This window comes from Lissotriton vulgaris, chromosome 2_1, assembly GCF_964263255.1.
Source record: "Lissotriton vulgaris chromosome 2_1, aLisVul1.2, whole genome shotgun sequence".
In the NCBI taxonomy this organism is placed as follows: domain Eukaryota; kingdom Metazoa; phylum Chordata; class Amphibia; order Caudata; family Salamandridae; genus Lissotriton; species Lissotriton vulgaris.
In genome coordinates, this window is record NC_141687.1 from 748153142 (window position 1) to 748172725 (window position 19584).

Genomic DNA, 19584 nt, shown 5'->3' on the forward strand with positions numbered 1-19584 from the left:
CCAGGCCCACCACCAGATGGTGATCTATGCAATAGTGTGTGGTCTGCAGCCCATATGCCTCAAACAATATGTTTAACAAGCTTTAAAAATGCAATAGGTCTTGCCTTTCATTAAGTTAACCCCTTCAGTGCTGATGACAAAGCCAGCTCGTCATGGGTGTTACCTGCGCTGTGCTTATGACGAGCTGGCTTTGTCATGAACAATGGGAAACCAGGAGCTTCAGCACCCAGCGGGAAAACCCATAGCACCCAAGGTGTTAAAGCCATTTGCTTTGTTATACAATACCATTAGCAAAGCAAATGGCTTTAACTTAATCAAAGGCAAGACGTATTGCATTTTAAAAGCTTGTTTAGATAAGCAACTGCGGATTCATACAAATGAAAGGGAACTTCAAGTGGCTTCAGTGGATCCATACAAAGACGAACCAATGTAACCTCAGGAGCACTTTTCCAGCTTCAACCTCCTACCGTTGCTGTTCTCCATTCCACACTGAGTCTTCACTCTGAGGAATCCCTTCTTGCAGAGAATTAAGTTTCTTTGTAACTAAGTTTGCACTATGTAAACCACACACAAGCTAAGTAACCAGTCAAGGGCAAACGTTTAGTATACTTGAGGCGCATATGGTTGGAGAATGGCCAGAGACTTCAGGGATACCTTTGTTCACATATTGTACAGCGTCCACCGCATTCCACCCTAAAACAGGTGGTTCACCAATGTGATATATTGTTTTTCCCCCCCCCGTAGTTCTTGTTACCAGTTTCACAGGGTTATTGAACTGTATAGAGCAGCATCATTACTCTGGGGATTCTCAGGATTCGACCAATAATCCACGTTAACTTTTCATCCCTGCAGTTTACAGTACCCGCTCTATTGTAAACTCTTGGTAACTAACACCTTTTGCTCTAGAGAACTCATAATCAGGTCCTAAAGGGTACTCAATTAATTTACCTTGAAAGAACCAAGTTGCTACACACTCGCATCGAAACCTGTGAGCAGTAAATGTCACCAATTTCAGCAACAAATGCATTAAACCAGTCAGCTGTCAGGCGATTAACTGAATTCTACACTATGACCCAATTAACTTACGTTTTAAAAGTGTGGTTGCCATTGAATTGTGCGGTTTCATAGCTCTGAAAATGTATATAACCAATACTAATTTCATTGACCTTGAAATGATGAAATTCCCAGTGATGGACAAAAATGCCAGAAAAATAAAACTTGCAGAAACATGAAGATATTTCTGCGGGAAAGGGTCAAATCTGTAGTGAAGATGGATAAGAGTCATCTTAATGTGTCTTAGACCAATGCAAAAAATAAAAAAAGTAAATAAAACTGCGCCCACCGTGTGTCTCAAGGAGCCCTACAATTCTAGAACATAAGGCAATATATAACTTGGGTTTCTCCCCCCTTGTAGACATCTCTCTTTAGCTACAATGTGGGCAAGCGGATGTGAAGGTATCAATCTTGAGCACCTATCTCCTGTTCCCACACTTCGGTCAACAACTGTTTTGGGCTTATGTGAACCCACAGTTTTCCTAGGATAACGTCTGCATTCATGCCCACCCAACAGCGTGCCGTGTTAGTTAGAAGAGCTAGGGTGACTAGGGCTGGACATATTCACTGAATACTCTTAACACACACACACACGCCAACCATTCAGGCTGTCCTCAACTCGGCGGAGCTAATAAAAAATATCCCAGACCCTCCTCTGCACCTTTCTCAAGCTGATACACAAGATAACTAATTATGCAAGTAGATTAAGGTAGATCTAGAACCTCTGCAAGTAATTCTAAAATTAGGTGGAGGAAATGCCAAATTTTGACAGTCTGTGGGGAACTAAGAAATCAGCCGTAAACTCAGTAAAACGCGTTTTGACTGTCCCTACCTATGAGTTTTAGTTTGAAGGCATATTTGCAACGGTCAACCTCCTTTGTGGCTTTACTACCGTTTCACTCCAAATGCTGTTAGCGACCACTTAAATCAGCGACTCCTCAGACATTCACAAGGTTAAGGGAAGCCAAATGGAGAGGTATGCAGGGCCGGACTGTGGATTTGGTTTAATCATCTAGGGATCATTCAACTTCCAGATACGGGGCGCGAACAAGATGACTCACGACAGATTATAATCACCGAATTTCAGCAACATACTCGGTTGCTGATGTGAATTAAGGTGGAGGATAATTCCTTATCTGTTGGAACTAAATGCTTTGAAATGTATAGAACAGCTCGTATTAACATCTATGTGGAATGTATTTTTACCTCATACCTAATGTGTGCGCCACTTGTCTGTCTGTATAAATCTCAAATTGCAATGTCAGAAATAGTAGAGTATAGTTGCACCACATATAATACATTTAAGAAAAGCTGAGACGGACCTTCATCGAAGCCTGCTTCCACACGGACAAGTCAAGCAAAACCACTTTCAGAATGTAGTTTATATGTTTAGTAATGATCAGAGGTGAGGCTAGACCTTTGGCCGCCTATGGCTTCCCCTGTGGAGTCGCCCTGCGACGCCTTCGGGGAGGGAGGACTCCTGTGTTTTCCGCAATTTGAAGGGCAAAGCTGCCATTCGTTGTGTGGAAAGAGTAACTCGTTAAAGCACAGGTCTCCGTGTACGAAGCTCAGACCCCTCTGTGGCAAGATGTGAACAAGTGCCCTCCGCCTTTAATTAGGTTTCCAAGGCCCAACATCCTCATGGCGTGAACAGAGACAGTCTGTGGGTGCCTCAAGACCACGTCAGAAGCAGGGGAATGGTGCGCAAGGTGGGCATTCCTTCTTGTGGATTCCGCCACAGGTCCGTCTGTCCCGCCCCTCCCACCTGTGCTCGGCCTCTGCGCAGTGGTTTGCTGTACAGTTGCCGGTCAGGTCAGTAGCCCACCGCTACCGCTCGGTCCTGTGCGTAGTAATGCACCCCTTTGGCAGCATCAAGCATCGCTCTATAGGGTCTTTCCCGATTGTTTTTTGTTGTTGTGGTGAGTTGTGTCAAGGCTGGATAGCAAGTATTTCATGTTTGACGGTGGGGGAGGGGTACTCATGTCAGCCTTTCAAGATGGGAAGAGTGCCGGGTGGAACCGTTTCGTTGGGGGTGGGGATCAGAGCATTTCATACCCAATGGGAGAGTGTTATTACAGCCAGCGCCGCACCGGGCATCAGCGTAGTTGTGGTTGTTACAGGCCTGCGCTTTAGGGTTGCAACATCGAAGCACTGGGAATCCGAGGAGTGGCATGACACGAGGCATCACTGGGAATGCAGGATTGTTACTGCCCAGTACTTAGAGCAGGCGGTGTAGTGGGTTGTCAGCTCAGAAAGCAAGCATGGGGTGGAGGGTTCGTTGCTGTCGATCACTACAGATCTAGGGCCATATGAATGAATCTTTGGTTTTGAGAGTCTGAAATAGCGATTTTTAGAGAATCGCTATTTGAGAATCGCAAAACGCTATGCATGTAAGATTTACATATAATTTTGCGAATCCTACATATTTCTTAGTTGCGAATCCGAAACTGAAATTCGCAATTAAGGAATACCTCCCCATTCATTCCTAAGGGTCTTGAGGCCCATAGGAATGAATGGGAAGACATTTTCAATTTGCGATTCTCAATTAGAGAATCGCAAATTGAGAATGCAATTTCAAGGGTGTACCCCTGAAATGTACATGTGCACATGGCACTTTGCAAAATGCAAAAAAGTGAATTTTTTAAAGAAATCGCAAATTACCACCAACTTGAAGTTGGTGGTAATTTTCGATTCCTTAAGGCCAAATTGCACTTTTTCTGTGCTTTTTACTGTGCATTTAAGGAATAGCAATTTGCGATTCCTTAATTGCAATCACAAAATAAGGAATCGCAAATTTTGCGATTCCTTATTTTGTGAAGCAGTTTTTCTTTCATACATACCACTGAGCCAAATTGAGATTGTAAACGCCGAATTTCTGCAAATTTAGGCGTTTGCGATCGTAATTAGGAATGATACATAAGGCCCCTGGTCATTACCACTGGTGGTACCCGTTGAGTGCTGCCAAAGCACTGGTACTATGACATCGCACTTGTTACCACAGTACGAGAGCTGTTACTACAGCCCCACATGGCTGGGGATGAACGCTGCCTGCCACAGCACCACAGCCGTCTGCTCCTCCACTGGCTAATGGCCCTATAATCGGTGCCCCACAATAAATCCAACATTCTATGCTGCCCCTCAAACAGATGTCGCATCACCCCTGAAACACTCCAGACCCCCCAAATATTAGCACCCCACATCTAACTTTTCATCCACCCTTCCAAGATTCATCAATCACACAAAGAATTCGGTGCAGCCACGGAGGGCAATACATATGGCACCCCCACATTCCATCGATCTGAGCACCACATCTAAGTTTTCATCCACCCTTCCAAGATTCATCATTCACACCAAGAATTCGCTGCAGCCCTACTAGCAGCCACGGAGGGCAGTATATTAGGCACCCCCACATTCCATAGAGCTGAGCACCACAGCCCCCTTTTCAGAAAGACGTTCAACTAAGGTTAGAACAAACCTTACCACCACCCTCTTTCCAAAGGAACACCCCAGAAATTTCACAGGAGTCTATAATAACAATCTCGGTCCCGAAAGTGAAAGAGTACTGCGCTGCAGCCAGAGTATGGGGATCTCTTGTCTTTATGGGCCCATGTGTTTCTAATTAGAAACACATGCCCCATAAAGATAAGAAAGTGCTTTGCGACAGCAGCAAAGCAGGCGACCCAGTCTGGCTCGGAGGCCAAAGGGTATCAACCAAAAACCCTAATTTCCAATGGCAAGCCACCGTTTAGCATAAATGGTGACGCCAGCCAATGGACATGAGGGGCGGGGCTTAAAACTCTTTTCTGAAACTCCTTGTTCACAATAAATCTTGCAGAGGTGAGCAGCGCTTTGCGCTGCAAAGCCACACGAGACCTAAAAAGCCCTCACAGGGCATAATTGGATGCTCCTTGCAAGGAACTGTGAATAATAAATGAGGAGCTCCTGACGCTCATTTATTATTCTTTTATTTATTAATTGTTTGGGCCACCAATCCCACATGTTTAATATTTGTTGTGGGGCGCGGGAGGAGCCCCAGGGCTCAAGACATGCTTGTAGTAAGCATATTTCGTCCTACTTTAAAATATTTAAAGCAGCACAGCCACCGAATAATCAGTCCTAAAACATTCTGGATTAAGTTAGTGAAATCCTTTATACTGGAACTAACAAAGTGGTACCTTGAAAAGAGCGTGTTAAACAACCATGGCCAGCACTACTTCGCACTAGAAAGATGGGCAATTAATATGTGATTCATTACATTACATAATAAAAAAAACACCTTGGTAGTCAATATTGTTTAACAAAGACCACTTCTAAACATGGCAACAGCCTCTGGATAAGAGGTAGGATGGAAAATGGGATAAGGAACAGACTGATAGAACCCACTGAAGAAAGTCCCAACCTAGGACAAGAATAAGTTTAATAAAAAAAGGCCTATGGGAAAAACACACACTAGATCCAACATCTGCTACCATCTGGGTGTATTAGCAGCCTTAGCTGTCTCCCCACTGGTACACTGGTAAGTTGTGCTGTAAAAGTTGTAAATAAATCTGACAGCACAGGAGCAAAGTCTTCAAAACGTGCATGGCTTCGGGTTTATAAATATTCTGGTTACCACTTCCCTCATTCACCAAGGGCCCTACCTCTACAACAATTGATTAATTATACTGCAGAGGACAACGGGTATGGTAAAACGATTCCTAGATCATAAAAAGATATGTCACAAAACAAAAGTTTCAATAGTTAAATGAAGTTTTATTTCACCAAGCTGTAAAAAGTTATCTGGGGTGATGGCGCAAAGATCTAGTTAGCCAGAGGAAAGTACATGCTCTGGGGCACAGAGATACAAGGTAAACTAGTGAATGGAGAAGGAATCATTACAGCCAAATTTAGAATAAATAATGTGACAAGGCCATCCATAAGCATGGGAAGAGGGTACTGGAATGCATATGCAATGTCACAGCCAGCTGCAGGGATAGTGAGATTTTGTTTGTCTTATGCAGACAATTTGTAAGTGCCCATCAGATAGTTGTGTCCAGATCTCAGGATCACATGCCCAGATGGAAAGAAAACTGCAGACAATTTCCCCACGCGAAATATTTGCCCATGAGACAATTTATTTTTAATTTGCACAGGAAACTCCATGCTTCTTATGCAGTTTTGAACTGTATAGAACACCAGTACAGCAGGAATAGAAGTCCTTAGGGGCTTTCCCATGAGATTCTCAGTGTGCCTGGAAACCTGTGTCCGTCACATCTTTGTAGGTGTAATTTTGGTAGTAATCGTGATGACGCAGAGGCAGAGATGCAAATCTCCATTTGCAGTTTTATGTTTTTTCGTGTATATGGACAGTAGTATTCAAAGAAATTAGTGTCTGTCATAGGAGAAATATGCTATGTAATATCCTCTTTGAAGTGAAATATTCTAAACATCTTGTTACACACCAAGGATCTTTCTAATCGAGATGTTTTTGCAAAGATGTTCCTTATCCAAAAAGTGTAACAAATATCAGTATTAGATATAAGGTGAGACGCATCTAAATTACAGGTCAATATTAAGTATTTTAGAGATTTGTTCAAGGGAGAGAAATGTCAAAATCAACTCAAAACAAAAGCAGAACGCTGTTGTACGCAATTGTTTAAATAAAAATACTAGAAAACTAATAGCAAATTAGTGCACAAAGCAAGAACAAATTAATAAAATAAAAAGTTCTTATACTTATGGATTTTTCAATTCCTTCGATGCCATCAGCTTTGTCGTCTCGCAGTAATGGATGAAAAAATGTGTAAACAAGATCACACTGAATATGAATAGAAAATGGAAAGAGAAATGTTAGCAGTGTTTCTAAAATAGAACACAATATGATTTAGTACAAAGTTTAAGTTAAACTCTAACCTCTGCTACTTCGGTGCAGCTGTCCATAAGACTTTGTAAGTAACTGTTCAGTTCCATTTTTCTTTTGGCTGCTACATCTTTAACATGAGTTCTTCCGAGAACCATCCTGTTAGGAAAACTAAAGGATGAAAAAGAAAACTAAAATTATTCTTTGAAAACATGAAAACAAGCTACCTACTTTACAAAATACAACGATCAAGTCAAAATGAATTAATCAGAGCAATATGTCACCAATATGTCAATCACTGAGATCACTTGTAACATTACATATCACCGTTGACATCGGCTGTGCAAACAGAAGGGGTGTGGACCGGGACCAGCTGCAGGCTATATGCAGCTACCACAAAAGATTCACACGCAAAGCCAAAGGCTTATTGTTAGCAGTTTAGGGAGGAATGGGAGCAGAGTGTGGCCAAATGCCAGACCACACACTCAAGGCCATGTGGTGTTCAATGGGGAATGCGGATTTGTGATTCTAGGAGTGGGTATCTGTGGTTTCATCCTTTCCCATGGGGCTATATTGTTTAGTTCCTTAGAGATGTTGAGTATTGTCTGTAACCAATTAGTGTGCTCTTTTGTTGAACACATTATCTGGAAGCTGTGTGCAGGTGCCCTAGAAATGTTACATCTCCATGAAGCTGCCAACACAGAACACAGCAAAACTACTTTAGGGCAAATGGGGATGCAAAGGTAAGGTCAAAGGCTACACCTTGTGCCAATCCACATTTTGCGTACGGTCAAAGGTCATGTGCCGTTGGCTATGTGGACTTTGGATTTTGGGGGTATCCTAGCTGCTTTTTCACAGCTTTCTCCTATACCAACAACACACAGCAGTTGGTCATGTTCAGTTCCTTAAAACTCAACCACTCCTTGCATCTCTTGCATACATTGTGCATCACATTAATGTAATCAACTAAGTACTTTGATGTGTCATCAGAGATTGCTTATCGCAGATGGGCGAGTAAGCATTTTGGCAGCATAATGTAATGGGGTGATTTGAATGGATTTTGTGCTTTTAGTGATACTGTTGCATACATAACAAATCCATACATATATAGTGGCGGTCACCATTGAGTGGTCAGTTAGACCAGCTGTTCCAAAGTAAATTAAGTGTTTTTTGTATTGTATTATGACTTTGGCTCCGTTCGACGAATCTCTACGAAACACTCTAAAAAGTTGCCACTTTTTGACTAGTTTGTGCATGGGAAGTTTCGGGGTGATCCATCAGGCAGGGGCCGAGAAAAAAAGGGGGGGGTCCCAAAATCCCCATGCATTTTCCAATTAACTTCTTTAAGAAGAGCTACCGCAAAAACTGCTTAACTGTTGGTGTGCAGATTGTGCCTTGGTGTAAATCCGTTCAGTAATTATTATTTTTTAATTTTTTTTAATTAAGGGTCAAAAATATTTCTGTATCTGGACAGTTGTGTCCGCAAGAGACTTGAAAGACTCTAGCGGGAGGGCCGATTAAAAAAATCAAGTGTTCTGATTGGCTCAGGGAGCTTTTGTCACCTTGGTCCAATTCGCTCCCGCGGCAATCAGCATCCTGCTGGAGCGAGCGCTCGGATTGGCTGCCAGCAACTTCAGAACAAGCATTGGCATAGCCAATAGGTCTCGGCTATGGGACCTTATTTGTGTTTAGCCAGAGCTATCGGCTTTTCCAATGTCTTTAAGCTATGTTGAAGAGCAGAGTGGCTGCTGAACGGCATGTAGAAAAGTTCTAATAAAGTGTTTCACACATTTTTGCTACCTTATCTTTTAAATTTGAATTAGAATTTAAAATTATTTATAAAGCGCTCGTTCGCCAGCGGCTTCATGACGCTACAACTTACAGAAAACAAGGCAGAGGGGAAATGTAAATTAAAAAAATTTAAACTACAGGAGAAAAGTTAATTGAAGGCTTTGGTAAACAAGTAAGTTTTAAGTTGTTTTCTGAACTGGGGATATAGAGTCAAGGCTCTGAGCTCAGGAGGCAAGGAGTTCCAGAGGAGTGGAGCAAGGGTCGCAAATTTCGAGCCTCCCCATTTCTTCCTCCGGAATCGCGGGACAGTGAGGAGGGATTGGGTAGAAGAATAAAGTTCTCTGGTAGGGACATAAGGAATAATCTCTGAAGAGATAAAGGCCGGTGCCGTGCCCAGTCTCGCTTGGAAAGTGATGGAGGCCAGCTTGAACTGGACACGTTCACGAACTGGGAGCCAATGCAAAGATTTAAGAAGGGGGGTGACATGATGGGATTTTGGTAATTTGAACACCAGGCGCGCCGCCTGGTTCTGAATCTGTTGCAACCGCCTAAGGCTATATGCAGGTATACTAGCATATAGGCCGTTGCCGTAATCCAGGCGGGAGATGACCATTGCCAAGGTGATCAATTTCAAAGCGTGAAAAGAAAAAAAACGGGACACCTTGCGTATAGTATGCAGTGAAAGAAAAGAAGAGGACACCACATAACTGACCTGGGAGTGAAGAGTGAGCTGAGGGTTGAGCTTGATACCTAGAGTTTCTACTGAGGAAGAGGGGACAGGTGGGGAGCCAAGGGAAGGGGGCCAAAACAGAGGAGACCAGGGACTGGATGAACCACCCGTCAACACCAGCTCGGTCTTGTCGGGGTTGAGTTTTAAATGGTTGTGGTTCATCCAGTCTCGGATGTGAATCATGGTAGATTGAAAGTTGGAAATAGAAGACAGGGAAGTGGACAGGTTGAAAACAAGTTGGAGGTCGTCAGCATAGTTGTATACTGCGACCTCCTTTTGCTGTAGTGAGAAAATAAGAGGGGCGATGTAAAGGTTAAACAAAAGGGGTGAGAGAGAGGAGCCTTGGGGGACCCCGCACTGAACTTTCCGGAAGTCCGCAGTAAAGTCACCCAGGCGAACTGCCTGGGTGCGGTCCCTCAGGAAGGAGGACAACCATACCAGTGCGGTACCACCGATCCCCGCCGCCTTGACACAGGAGAGTAAGATGGTATGATCAACCGTGTCAAAGGCGGCTGAGAGATCAAGAAGGACCAAGGCCTGGGTCTTGTTGGTGTCCATTCCCTCCCTGAGGTTGTCAAGGACCGAGAGTACTACGGACTCCGTGGAGTGTGCGGGGCGGAAACCGGCCTGGCGGGGGGCTAAGACCCCATGCATCTCCACAAAAGTGCTCAAGGTGCGGATGACGTGGCGCTCAAGCACTTTTGCCAAAAATGGCAAGAGGGAGATGGGACGATAGTTGGCGGGGACCGAAGGGTCCGCGCCTGGTTTCTTGAGAATGGGGACGATGATTGCTGTTTTCAATGGGGCGGGTACCACGCCCTGAGAGAGTGAACTGTTAAGAAGGTGAAGGGGGGATCAGAACAGGAAGAAAAATGTGACGGAGAATGTGGGAAGGGCAAGGGTCTAGGGGGGAACCAGATTTGACTAAGGGAATTATTGAGGTCAGGGTTTCCTTAGTCAGGAGAGGGAGGGCATCAAGTTGTCCCTTGGGGGGAGGGCACTGAGGATCCACAAATGTAGGAGAAGGGGGAGGGATATTGGCCTTGATGGTGGCAATTTTTTGGATAAAGAAATTGTTAAGAGAGTGGCAGAGTTCTGGAGAAGGAGTGGGTTTCAAGGTGGTTCTGTCAGAGAATGCCAAGTTGTGCACAATCGAGAAAATTTCCCTCGATTGGTTCTCTGCGGCGAGGACTTTGGAGGAGAAATAAGCTGTTTTCGCCACCAGGATAGCCTGCTTATATTGGGATAGGATGTTGATGAACTCCAATCGTAGTAGGGGGCAGTAATTTCTCCTCCACGCTCCGCTCTGCGTACCGCTAGTTTAGTGGTCTTGAGGTCCTCATTAAACCACAGGTTGGCGTCCTTCTCCGCTTTGAAGTAACCCGCTTGAGGGGGGCAATGGAGTCGCAACCCGAGGTGAGCCACTGATTGATGGACGCGACTTGAGAGAGAATGGACGTACCTTGTAATAGAGGATAGGAAGCGGTGAGTAGGTCAGATAGATTGTCTGGGTCTACTCATCCCCAGGCCCGGACCCAAACGTTTTTGGGAAGTGGGGGCTTGACCGGGAAGTAAATGGGGAGGGCAAATGAAATCAGGCGATGGTCCGACCAGGTGCAGGGTGAGATAGAGACGGAATTTACAGGGCAGTTCAGAGACCAAATCTGGTCTAGAACATGCCCTTTGACGTGAGTGGGGGAGTGAATGTGGGGCATGAAATTAAGAGATCGGAGGGTTTCTGAAAATTCCTTAGAGGAAGGGCATTCTGCGGGGTCGGACGGCCAGAAATTAAAGTCACCCAAAAGCAAAATGGAAGTGTTGTTGATCGTAATCGTGGCTAGTACTTCCAGAAAGGTAGGGAGAAACAGTAAGGGCGATTGAGGGGGGCGGTAGATAAGTAAGCAGGTAAGGGGAGGGGTGATGGAGGAAGTGCGGATGGCCAGGTACTCAGTGGTGGCAATATCAGGCAGAGAGAGAATTTGAAAGGGGAAGTCCGCTCGGTCAATGAGCGCTACACCTCCCCCGACCCTGCCATTGAGGCGATCTGAGCGTAAGGCGTAGTATGGAGCTGGTAGGGTGGCCAATAGGGCGGGGAGGGAGTCGTCGCAAAACCAGGTTTCTGTGAGAAACAGAATATCTGGAGCATGGAGGTCCAGCAGCACCGATAGCTCATGCGAGTGGGCTACGGCAGACCGGGTATTAAGGTAGTAGGCTGGGAGGGTTTTAGTGGGTCCAGGATTGACAGTACCCCCAGAAGAATTAGAAGGAATATAATGTGGGGGAGGGGAAACGTGAGCGGGAGACAGGCCAAGGGAGGAAATACGGGAACAAGTGGTGGCAGCTAAAGGCCAGGGGCCCTGGAGACTGAGAAGTTCTGCCGGGGAGTAGGAGGTGAAATGGGTAGAGTGACGTGCCCCTAGCCCCGGCAGGCCGCGGACGGGCGCAGACGGGCTTGACTTATGCGCGAAGTCAGCGCTCCCGCTGCGCTCGTCCGCTGCGCTTGCTCCAGGTCACCATTTATATCTGGTTGCCATGAGCCACTAGACCGCTGACCTGCACGGTGGAGAGGCAGGGCGGAAGTGGAGCAGGACCAGGCAGGAAGTGTCGCTCGTGGGCTGACCCTCCGCTCAAACGGCACACAGCCGGGGCGGACCAGGGTCAAGAGCGAGGAAGATGGAGGTAGGTTACTTTTATACAAGAAGAAATGTATAAACAACTGAATGACCCTATGAAAAAAAGAATTAACATAAAAAATGAATTCTAGTTTTTTTGTCCTTACAATGATGGCAACTTTTTCCTGCCTGTTCTAATGCTTGTTTATTATACCTTTCTTTTTTTGGGGGTGGGTGGGACATAAAAAACTGGAGGGCAGAGGTTGGGAAATAGTACCCGATTTACAATACATGACAACAAGGGGAGAATCACCAGATGCCGGACTCCGAGGGCAGACTATTGATGGAAATGGGGCACATTAAAAACTGTGTAGACAGAGACTGCAATCAGTATATATATATATAGAAATATTGCGGCCAGAGATATAGAATGAAACATTGAGGTAAAATTGTGTGTGGGGGGAAGAAATAAACATGTGAGAAAGACAGACTGAGTTAGTATGAGAGGAGAGCAATAGAATAGAAAGAATGATACTCACAGTAAGGTCAAAGGGTGAAAGGGAAACAAGAGATAGAGAACGAGTAATATATTGTGTGTGTGTGTGTGTGTGTGTGTATCTGCTTGAAAGATGGAGGAAGAGAGAGAAAATAAGTGAAACTGAGAGAGGGGAACTGTAGCGGGGTGGCGGGGACTGCTACTGAGAGTGACTGGTGGTCGACAGACAAACCTGATACCCCCTCTCTTTCACCGCTTCAGGACCCCTGGGAAACGGAGTCCAAAGCGTGGTGGAATCAGCTACCATCCAGAAATGAGGACTGTACCTTTAAAGGGGCCGTGGTTTCAGGAGAAGACACTCCCACCTATGATGAGCTGCTGTGCCGAGCGAACCAACTGGAGGAACAATGTACGCCCCCAATGACGAGCCGACTCGAGGAGTGGTCAAAAAGCAGGAGTGAAAGAGTCCGTGTGTCTGGACACCTGGAGAAGGAGAGGAGAGCGACGGGAGACTGTGGAGGACGGAGGAGGATCGAGTGAAGACCATGCGGAGGAGCGGAGAACGGGAGTAGCAGTGCCTGTAGGCCAACGTTCCCAAGCACCGCCCAGCCACACCCACGGAGGAGTGTGGCTTACTCAGGAGCGTGACCGAGTATCGGGTTGGCTGGGGCGGCGTGGCAACGCCGTGTAATTAGTGTACATATCGTACTGACTTTCCGCCCCCATCTCTCCCTGAAAACCCCTCCTACCTTCTATCCTCACCACGCTTTCCGTCACCTGTCCTGCACTTAGTATCTGTATATAGCACAAAACACCGGTGTCCGCACTTCCCTTGGATCCCAAGGGGAACATTAAGGTCATAGGTCAAAGCGCTAAAGCCCTCTCTTTCTTCTCCCGCATGTGGCGCTGGGAACCAGCCAGAGAGAGAGAACGGGTATCACCAGAGGAGGAGAGAAGGCGGACCAGCCCCCGAAGATTCCGCCCCCTCACAGACCCTGCAACCTTAGCTCGTGAAAAACACTCAGAGGAAGAAAAAAACATTCATAAAAATAAAACCTCATTTACCGAGCTCTGTTGTCAGAGTCCCTCCTTCTGAACAGGAACAAATAGTGGGTGTCAGAATGAGAGTGACCACAGGAGAGATTAAAAGAAATAAATGAGTGCCTGGGTGATAGACCGAGAAAGAGATAAGGCAGACGACTAGAGACGGAGACAACAAAGTGCAGCAAAAAAAAAAAAAGGAGGAGAGGGGAAATGCTGAGAGGAAGAGTGGAAAGAGAAACAGTGGAGAGAAAAATGAAGAAGAGATAGTGCGACAGAGAAGTGCAGCAGGGGGAGAAATGAATATACAGGAAAGGGGAAATGAGAGGAAAATACATGGAAACCAGGGAGAACAAGCATTGGCCATGCCAATTGGTTTCGCCATATTGGTTGCATTAGGGTCTTCCTGTGATTCTGGGCACATCACAATCCCCCCGTGCCTAAAAATAAAATCAATATGCCCTGCTGTAGGGCAACTGGTACTCGTGTAAAGCGCTCTGGTACCTAAAGGTAGAGTTCATGCTATATAAAACCAGCACCGCCGCTTCTGTGTCCCTCTGCAGTGCAGAGACCACGGCAAGAAGACATGGGGGCCGGATGGGCCAGGATCGGGAGGCGGCTCCAGGAATAGAACGGCTGCAGCGCCCTGGAGGCGCCCGCCCTCAGGAGGCACATAAACTGGGATTGGGATAAAACCAGCACCGCCGCTTCTGTGTCCCACTGCAGTGCAGAGACCACGGTGAGAAGACATGGGGGTCGGATGGGCCAGGATCGGGAGGCGGCTCCAGGAATAGAACGGCTGCATCGCCCTGGAGGCGCCCGCCATCAGGAGGCACATAAACTGGGACTGGGATAAAACCAGCACCGCCGCTTCTGTGTCCCTCTGCAGTGCAGAGACCACGGCGAGAAGACATGGGGGTCGGATGGGCCAGGATCGGGAGGCGGCTCCAGGAATAGAACGGCTGCAGCGCCCTGAAGGAGCCCGCCCTCAGGAGGCACATAAACTGGGACTGGGAGGTGTAACAGTGGCGCGGTGGTACTGCACGTCCCGTTCGGCGGCCATTTAAGAATCAGGCAACTAACTCCCTTTGCGAATACGCAAGTAGCTTTAAAAGCATTTAAATATTGTGCCCGCGAGCACGAAGCGTGTGCTTGTTTGCACTTCAGCAAATCCGTTTGAGGCCAACTGTCTGGTCCCGGTGGATATGAAAAGAGGCTCACTCTGACCCATTGCAACAAAGAGTGCGAAGCCATCAACCAATCACTCACCAAACAAGCACCAAACAAGCACTGAAAATGCTATATGACTCTTATTTACGAGAGACATACTGCATTTTCTACAGAAGTGCGGGCGTGAAAGAAGGCATGGACGGGTGGGGGGTGCTGCTGGTCTCAGAAGTCACGAACTGCAGGATGGAACAGGAGGAGGCAGGGAATTTAAACTTTTTTAAAGGTAATGGTGCCGATAGCTGTGGAAGAACAATAATGACGACATGGCCGTCATGAGGCGGGATTAAGTTTCCATAAACCAATCAGCATGCAGCATTTACGATTGCGGCCAATGACAAAGCTAGGTTGAAAGTGGGCGGGGCTTCCCCCACTATAGTTGTATACAGTATCTTTCATCGAGACAGCGCATACGCTGCCTAGGCGAAACCTAAAAAACAAAGGGGAAACATGTGAACTGATGTTCATCAATAAAAAATAGAAAATGCTTGAACTAAAAGGTTAGGTAATGTTGGAAATAAAAAGTAGAAAGACAAGATAAAAAAATGGAAGATATAAAAGAAAGGGAACATTAAAGGGGGATACAGATATTAGCAAAATGAGAGAAATCTTTAGAAAGAATGAGAAGAACGAGGGCAAGAAAGAGAGGGAAAATAAACTAGAGCGTTAGAGTGAGGCAGTGAGAGAGAGATGAAGAAATAAGACGCTAGAGGAAGAAGACAGGAGAAAGAAAAAAGTGAGTGTGCGCTAGAGAGGATAAAATGGAGAGAAACAGATAACAAGGAAAGAGGGATTGAGAAAGACAAGAGAAGGAAGAAGAAGGAGCAAGATTAGTAGGAAGACAGAAAGAGGGAAGATGAAAAGAGGAGAAAGAGATAGCAATTAGAGAGAGGGAGCGCAGGAACGTTAAACAGGATGAGGAACGAGAGATGGGCAGTGAAACACAATGGGGAGGGAGAGAAGAGCAGATGAGAAGTGGACGACTGATAAGAGAGCGAGTGTAAGAAGAAGAGAAATTAATTTGTGAGTGCCATTTAAATCGTTCTTTGTGTAATTACCCGTACACACAGATACAAATGGCATTCTTACAGTTCATGCATATCGCTTGCATAGGACTGCTGAACAAAGGCCTGCCTGATAATCATAGTTTCTCTTAAGCGCTTGTGAAGTGATAACATGCCTAACACTGACCAGTCACCAACAGCAGAACATAGAGTACAGGGCTCACCTATGACTAGAGTGCAGACTTCAGGAACCAGCTGGCACTAGAAAGCCACTCACAGCATGGCAGAACACAGACTACAATAACTACCAGCCAATGGCTAGTCAGAGAACCTGTGCCACTATTCTATCACGACCTGCCTAAACATGAAACACTGTGTGATGACAGGAGCAGGAAACATCAAATAAAGATATACTTCCTTACAGAGAACTTTTAAACACCTACTCCATGATGCGCATGTATAGAAAGTTGTCATACAGCCTTTAGTACTAGAGTTTGCCCTGTCTCTAAGAGCTGCCAATGCTTCAATGAAAAGGAACTAGTGCATAAGGAGATAAAGCAGCTTGCCCACAATCACACAATGTGGTCAGTGGGGAAAGGGAATATAAGAACTGAGGCCTTCTCTGTCCTACAGCTAACAAATTAGTCAGGACATGACTTGTACTTCCCTTACAGAAACAATAACATGAGGATCTTGCATTGCCCAGTAGAGGTCATAAGAAACCAGGCCAAATGAGTTGTTGAAAATTATTCAAATTTTACCACCTAAGAACAACTACTGAATATTCATGAATTGGCTGTTAGCGGTATTGATTTGGTGCGAGTATGAAATACTTCAGATTGCAATCAACTCCAAACGGGATAACCGTAAGCAAAATTATTAAGATCTATAAATAAAACGGAGTAACCTCTCAATACTAGTTCTCCATAGAGAAAGCACAGTCAAAACAAAAAGTCTCCAAGGCCTCTATCTCATATGTCCACGTGACCCTCTCCCCCACCCCTCTATCCCGAGCCTTTAAAACCCCCTGGGGACTACTTCCCCCACGGTCACTATTTACATTAAAAGGGGAGAGGTGGGCATGCGGCCCCCTCTTCCTGAGTCATTAATCGGTGTTTCCTCCCGCGAGGGTGGAGCATTTTTAAAACTTCTGCCAAACAGGAGCAAACACAAACTCTGCTCCTAGTGGGAGGGAGCTTTGAAAAAAATGCTCCTGCCAGGTGGGAGCAGACTTTTGATCTGTTTGCCTGTCAGCACTGATGCAGGCAGGGACACAGATCAAGATATTGCTCCCATCCGGATAGAGCAGCACAAATAGCTGCTCCCTAAGGGCTGAAGCAATGCCGGCTCCTGAAGCATGCGGGGAGCCGGCTGGGGTGCTGGGTTCTGGGACTCCTCCGCGGCCTCCAACATTGTGTATGGTGGGGGCACAAGGTCACGCACCCATCCAGGCCCTGGGGATGGTGTACCGGGGCCAGAATAGGCTTGGAGAAAGGGCTGTGTATCCCTCTCTCTTTTAAAAGGAAAAACCAGGGGGCATTGCCAAGATGGCGAGCAGGTTAGACGTGCTTTCATCGTCTCCCAGCTCTCGGTGGCCCACCGAGACCGCAGCCCGCCCAAGTGCGCCCATGAAGGGCGAAGGCACTGAACAATAGACCAGACCCCAGATAGAGTTTGCTATCCCGGGAGGCAGGCAGCTGACAGTGAGACGGCCCGGTTGGGAGCACTGGCGACCGCGGCATGGAGCGCACCATAAGGTGCGTACCCAACAGAGGGAGATCAGCTGCTGATAGGGGGTACGGATGTCGCCCTGGGACGAGGTTGCCTCAATCGTCCTTGCTCACAAGAGCTGAGAGGAGGTAGGTCCGAAGCGGGGCCCAAGAGCGGCGAGGCAGAGCAGAGTCCCTTCCGGCACAAAGGGGCGGCGAGTTAGAGAACCTGAGCCTACGCCCAAAGAGGGGCTGGGGAGCCTGTGGCGAAATAGGTAGGTCTGGGGCACCACGCTGGACCTGCCCCACACAACAGAAGGAACACAGGCGACGCAGTGAGGGAGCAGCCCGATAGGAAAAGGCACTGTGGAATCGTCACAAGGTAGGCCTGCTGAGAGTGTATGGACTGACAGAGGGGGAAGTCCTGTAAAATTACACTCAGCACACTATACAAAGCCCGCAGGGGCCTGGGGTCAGTGCCAACCAGTGGAGCCTAATCTGGAGCGGCTGGCAGAGAGAGTCGGGTTCGGCTGTGCGGAACGGTAACCATGGCCCGGGACACCTAATGACAGATGCTTGGCTGACGGTGAAAAAGGATGGTGCAACTGGCTGGGAGAAGCATCCTGATTAAAGCGGACAACAGCAGATGAGGTGGTCGTTGGGGGACTTGAGAGCGAAGAGGCTCCGCGTTGGCCCACCCAATAGCGCAACAAAGCGGGGACAAGGTCTGAAGCTGAGGCCACTAGGGAGGCTGGAGTGGACCAATGGTGCGGAGGAATTAAGAGGTTGGGGGCAAAGGTATTAAGAGGTTGGAGACGCCATGGCTGGTTTAACCCACGTGGCCAGAAGTCCCCCATAGTTGCCACGGGAGGGAGCCCTGATGAGCTAGGGTCCTGCAATGGCAACTCCAATTCCAAAAAGAAGCCTGGAGACCCCTTAATAGAGAGGCAGAAGAGGAAGAAGTGAGGCACAACTCCCGGCCCCACTCCCAAAGCTTATAGGAGCCCAGGGAGCGGTTAATGGTTAGAGCCCAGGGGTAAGTGGGCCTGAACAGTCAACCCCCAGACGCAGGATGAGAAGTCGAGATGCACCATGGACATGCTAGTAGCATGCAGAGGAAATAGAGACCTGAATAACAAATCCTTGGAGCTAAACATAGCTAATAGCAGAAGATGGACACAGAGCAGCCCTACTCCGAAGGGGGCAAAAGCGCTACTAGAAACTGTAATTACCCAACGGGGAGCGTGCCAGGGGAGCCGAGATCGAGGGCTGATCCAGACCTATCGGCATTCAGAAGAGGAAGGGATACTGGTTGCCTGAGAGCTGGTTGCGCAAAGTCAGCAGGCTCTAAATCCGCCACGCAAGACTAACAAAGTCGCACAGTTCCAATAGGCTGACGGTGGCTGATTAAGGGAATAGAGGCTCACACAACGAAATATAGCTTATGCCCCTAGACAGGTCTTCTGCAAGGGGGAAGGTGGATTGGACACTAAATGACATGTTGACTAAACTTCCCCCTGCGACTGGGGGGGGGTGGACGGGTATCGCAGAGCACTCTGGCCAAGAAGTAGACAACAAAGAGGAACAAGTCACTTGTTCCTTTCTGGAGGCACTGTTCTCTTTATTGCACGAAGATCTGCAATCCCTTAGAGGGGAACCATCCAAGGACATTAAAGAGATCCAACGCAATGTGGATTCAATTGGGAAATGCGTGGCAAGTATAGAAGATTAGGAGCACACCCGCGATGAGAAAGTGGAGCAGCTACAGAACGAGATGATCCGCTTACGCTAACAGATAGATCTCCAAGCCCATGCTGAAGATCTTGAAAATCATTAGAGAGGTGGGGAAACTGATAAGAGGGACCATAGAAAGCAGTTATCTCATACATATGACATGACATTGCATGTAATTAAGGTCCTATCGCTCAATGCAAATGGTCCTAATTACTCCATTAAGAAGTGAGCTATGCTTTCATACCTGGAAAACTCTGCAGCAGATATCTCTCAGTAGTCCATTACCAAAAACGACATCTTACACTCAATCTCCTCATGCAGAGCCGTGGAGAGATAAGCGATCCAGAT

At 46.9% G+C, this 19584-nt stretch overlaps 1 protein-coding gene across 1 annotated transcript in view; it reads right to left on the reverse strand.

Moving 5' to 3' along the window:
• Window positions 1-19584, reverse strand: part of PIK3C2A (phosphatidylinositol-4-phosphate 3-kinase catalytic subunit type 2 alpha) — a 553726-nt gene that overhangs the window by 113508 nt on the left and 420634 nt on the right. Inside the window, exons 13-14 of the mRNA XM_086954142.1 lie at window positions 6946-7063; window positions 6769-6850 (exon numbers count right to left, since the gene is read on the reverse strand). Coding sequence (XP_086810268.1) covers window positions 6769-6850; window positions 6946-7063 — 200 coding nt within the window. The remainder of the gene's footprint in view (window positions 1-6768; window positions 6851-6945; window positions 7064-19584) is intronic.